At 27.0% G+C, this 3,720-nt stretch overlaps 2 protein-coding genes across 2 annotated transcripts in view; one reads left to right on the top strand and one right to left on the bottom strand.

The window, feature by feature from the left end:
* LOC108768276 (uncharacterized) overlaps nucleotides 1-806 on the top strand; it is a 6,102-nt gene extending 5,296 nt beyond the window's left edge. The window contains exon 3 of the mRNA XM_018518657.1: nucleotides 464-806. Within this exon, the coding sequence (XP_018374159.1) occupies nucleotides 464-806 (343 nt within the window). The remainder of the gene's footprint in view (nucleotides 1-463) is intronic.
* Nucleotides 807-1,209: 403 nt separating this feature from the next.
* Dsk (Drosulfakinin) overlaps nucleotides 1,210-3,720 on the bottom strand; it is a 17,114-nt gene continuing 14,603 nt past the window's right edge. Inside the window, exon 3 of the mRNA XM_018518659.1 lies at nucleotides 1,210-1,638. Coding sequence (XP_018374161.1) covers nucleotides 1,458-1,638 — 181 coding nt within the window. The 3' untranslated portion in view covers nucleotides 1,210-1,457. The remainder of the gene's footprint in view (nucleotides 1,639-3,720) is intronic.

Here is a 3,720-nt window from a genome sequence, read left to right as displayed (position 1 = left end):
TTTTATTTCACACACACACACACACACACACACACACACACACACACACACACACACACACAATAAAACTTTCATTTTTGAAATTAAGGACAATTAATCTAAAATTTTTTATTGTTTTTTATCTTTTTGATATGAAAAGTAAAAGATTGCAAAAATTCTTTCTCATTATAATGTTATTCTGTAATATAATTTAATATAAATTATAATTTACTATTCAATGTAATTTAATATTACTTTATTCAATGTAATTTAATATTACTAATATTAATTGTAAGATTATTATTATACAATTATAAGTTATAAAAATTTAAAAATTAATAAAGAATTTTTAATGTAATACAAAATATATTTATTTTAAAAGAATTAAGAATAATTATATTTTTTTTTAACTAATTTTTAGCTAACACAACTAATTTCTTTCATCAAGTTTTAATACGTACTTATAATTCAATATTTTTTAAAGGAAGGATTACGAGGAAAAAATATTAAAATTGACAGACATTTTTTTCGATCCCATGGTCGGTTGTCAGATGAATTATCACACCACTATGAGCAATGATTATCGGTCGCCTTATCCTCTGAAACCAAAACCATCACCATCACCACCACTACCTGAGCCATGGTTATTAAATCGTCGTACTATTGGCTATAATCTTCAGGATTTGGAAAATCGTTGCGGATACCACACATTTTTAGATGATAATATGGATCTCCATCAAAGAATAGCAGAATTGAAAATACAAAGAAGGCAATTATATGAAATTTTAACAAATAGTAAACACCAACAAAAATCTATTAATGATTAAAAAATTTCATACAAAAATATATAAAACTTTTGACTTGAAATAGATTTATGCAAGCACTAAAATGAAAAAAAAAATTATTTATTACAAAATTATTTAAAGTGTTAAAAAAATCTAAGCTAGAATATCTTGAATAAATTAGGGATAATGAGAATAATATGCAGAATAAATGTAATGATTATTCCTTTATTCATTTTAATAAAATACATAATAACTAACAGAACATTTTTTAGCGAGTAAGAGTTGATTTTATTTTTGCACTTCATCATATATCAGTTCCAGTATATTTTAATACACAAGAGAAGTTGAATCAGTAAAAATTTGTGGTTTTTTAAGTAATGTCTATCTAATTTTTTCTGAGACAGTTTATAAAATTTTATCACAATTAATAAAAGCGTCATTGTGTTGTAATATTCTAAGAAAATATAATAGAGTTATAAAATTATAAATTCGAGATAATGAAATTGCCAGCGTATTTTTGAAAAGCGTAGATTAAATTCGCGGTATGAAGATCAAAGGTTAAGAAACTGGAGAAGGTAGAATAACGTGACACGATTGTAATAGCTGCAATGTAAAATATATTCTATCTACATCTAGCACACGAGTGTGAACGATCACTATTTACGATGTAAAGAAACCCGACATGATAGTGTTTTACTCGATATTTCTGCCAAATCGCAAATACGCATATTCCTCGTCGTCCCCGTTGAACCGCTTGCCGAATCTCATGTGACCATAATCGTCTAGCTGCTGACGTTTGCTGAGTCGTAGATTATCCTCATCCTCGCCGACGAGATCCTCTACAAGGTCCTTCACGAGGCCTTCTACAGCGTGCCTACAACAAAGCACGCGATGTATAGCCAGAATATCATTCATGCTTATTTTTAATAATTCTTTAACGTATGTTAAGTTTACACCGACGTGTATATCTTATTTTATCGTTCAATTTTCCAGTTTGATTTGTAAGTAGGGTAAAGTCGCCTATTATGAGATACCTTTTTTTAAAGGCTTGTAATTTATTTAATTTATAACCTAAATTTCTAATTTCACGTCAAATTTATGGGAAATATATTTAAATTTTATCATCAAAAGTTAGAAGTCGATAATAGCTATACTTTGTTGTATGTGAAATTTTTTATCAAACTGCAGATTTTGATTATTCAAGAAAAGGATTTCTAATATGAAATATAAGGGTTTTCTTGTATGAGGTGGAGTATCTCATAACCGGAAACTAAGGAAAAAATAAAGATAAGCTTTTTATATACGCTTTTATTATATTACATACAAGTAGGAACAAAGAATTTAAATGTTATACATAGTAATTATATAATTTTTCGATGTGTGGTTATGTGAATATGTGTGTATGTGTGTGTGAGTAATCTTAGCAATAGAATCGTCATTTTTAACATTTCGTTCGATAGTATACTTTGAGACATTGAATTGTTTAGATACTCTCATATTAGCTAGGAATATCTGAGTATAGGAATATCTCATATTACGATTTTCATGCCTTGCGGCTTCATAATCACCAAATCTAATCTTTACAATTAAACAAATCATTATATCACGTGTATTCCTATGAATACGATCTTACTCTATCACTGCATGCAAATTTTATTACCTAATATTTATTTTTGTATAATAAAACAAGCTTTAAGGATTAATCTCAATAAAATTTGACAACATTCAATTTCATAAATCTTTTTTTGCAACGACGCATGATTTAATAATGAATTTTCTACTAAACAGGTTTCACGCTAAGAGTAAAAAGTTTATGATAGTATCAAACACATGCGCTTGTTAGTTTAGCAGAAACCCCGCTATCTCATATTAGGAACCTATCCCATAATAGGCGACTTTACTCTATACTCGTTTATTAGATCAAGAGATCTAATAACTGCAGTGATTTTGTTACCCATACACTCACAGAAAAGATTTCTGGATTCAATGCTATTATTCCTCGATCTATCATAAAATAAGATCGACATAGCGACAATCACATTTATCGTTGAGAAAAGAATATTTTAGTCGCAAATGAAAAATTCTTAACTCTAGAATAAAACGACCTTTATTCTATCCTATAAATTTTCTCGGAAAGATTTAGATTACAATTTGCAGCACACACACAATCTTATAATATTCTTAACTTCATCCAAAAGACCGATTTGAAAGAAATCTTATTATATTTCATTTTTACAAAAAGATTTTGTATAATATTAGGAATCTTACATTATTCTCGATTCAGGATCGTTTTGTGATAAAAATAAGTAAAGGTTTTTACGAGCAAAAGCACAGACATTATATGTTTAATATTTTATTATGTATAATAACAAATATATACAAATATATATTTATATATGTGAAATTAGGGCATTTGGGAGTAAGAAAGCTGTAATTCTAGCGTAAGCACTATGGCTTCTTTATTATAAAATATAATATCAAATAAATTGTATCGTTTCGACTCTTTTTTTAGTCTTCTTCAGCGAAATGAGTAGAACAATGGATATTTTTTGTAATCACTTTCTCCGAAATACAAGCTGAAGAAGACTCAAAAAAGAGTCGAAACGTACGATTTATTTGATATTATATTTTATAATAAAGAAGTCATAGTGTTTACGGTAGAATTACAGCGTTTTCACTCTCAAAAATGCTCTAATTTCACATTTGATTTTCAAGAGTATTATTATTATAGTTACATATTTATATTATACACTTATATTATAAAATGCACATACGTACAATAGCTGTACATGAAAACTTTTAATAATACGTAATTATATAATAATAATTATATTATATAATTATTATATTATAATATTTAGATATAATAAAAATTATAAACATATTTTCTTAAAAAGTCAATAAAGAACGAAACGAAATGGAACTAATTGTTTACCATTAGCAGTAACTCTGATAT

Source organism: Trachymyrmex cornetzi, unplaced genomic scaffold, assembly GCF_001594075.2.
Source record: "Trachymyrmex cornetzi isolate Tcor2-1 unplaced genomic scaffold, Tcor1.1 scaffold776, whole genome shotgun sequence".
NCBI classification, from domain to species: Eukaryota; Metazoa; Arthropoda; class Insecta; order Hymenoptera; family Formicidae; genus Trachymyrmex; species Trachymyrmex cornetzi.
This window is presented reverse-complemented; position numbering and strand designations above follow the sequence as displayed.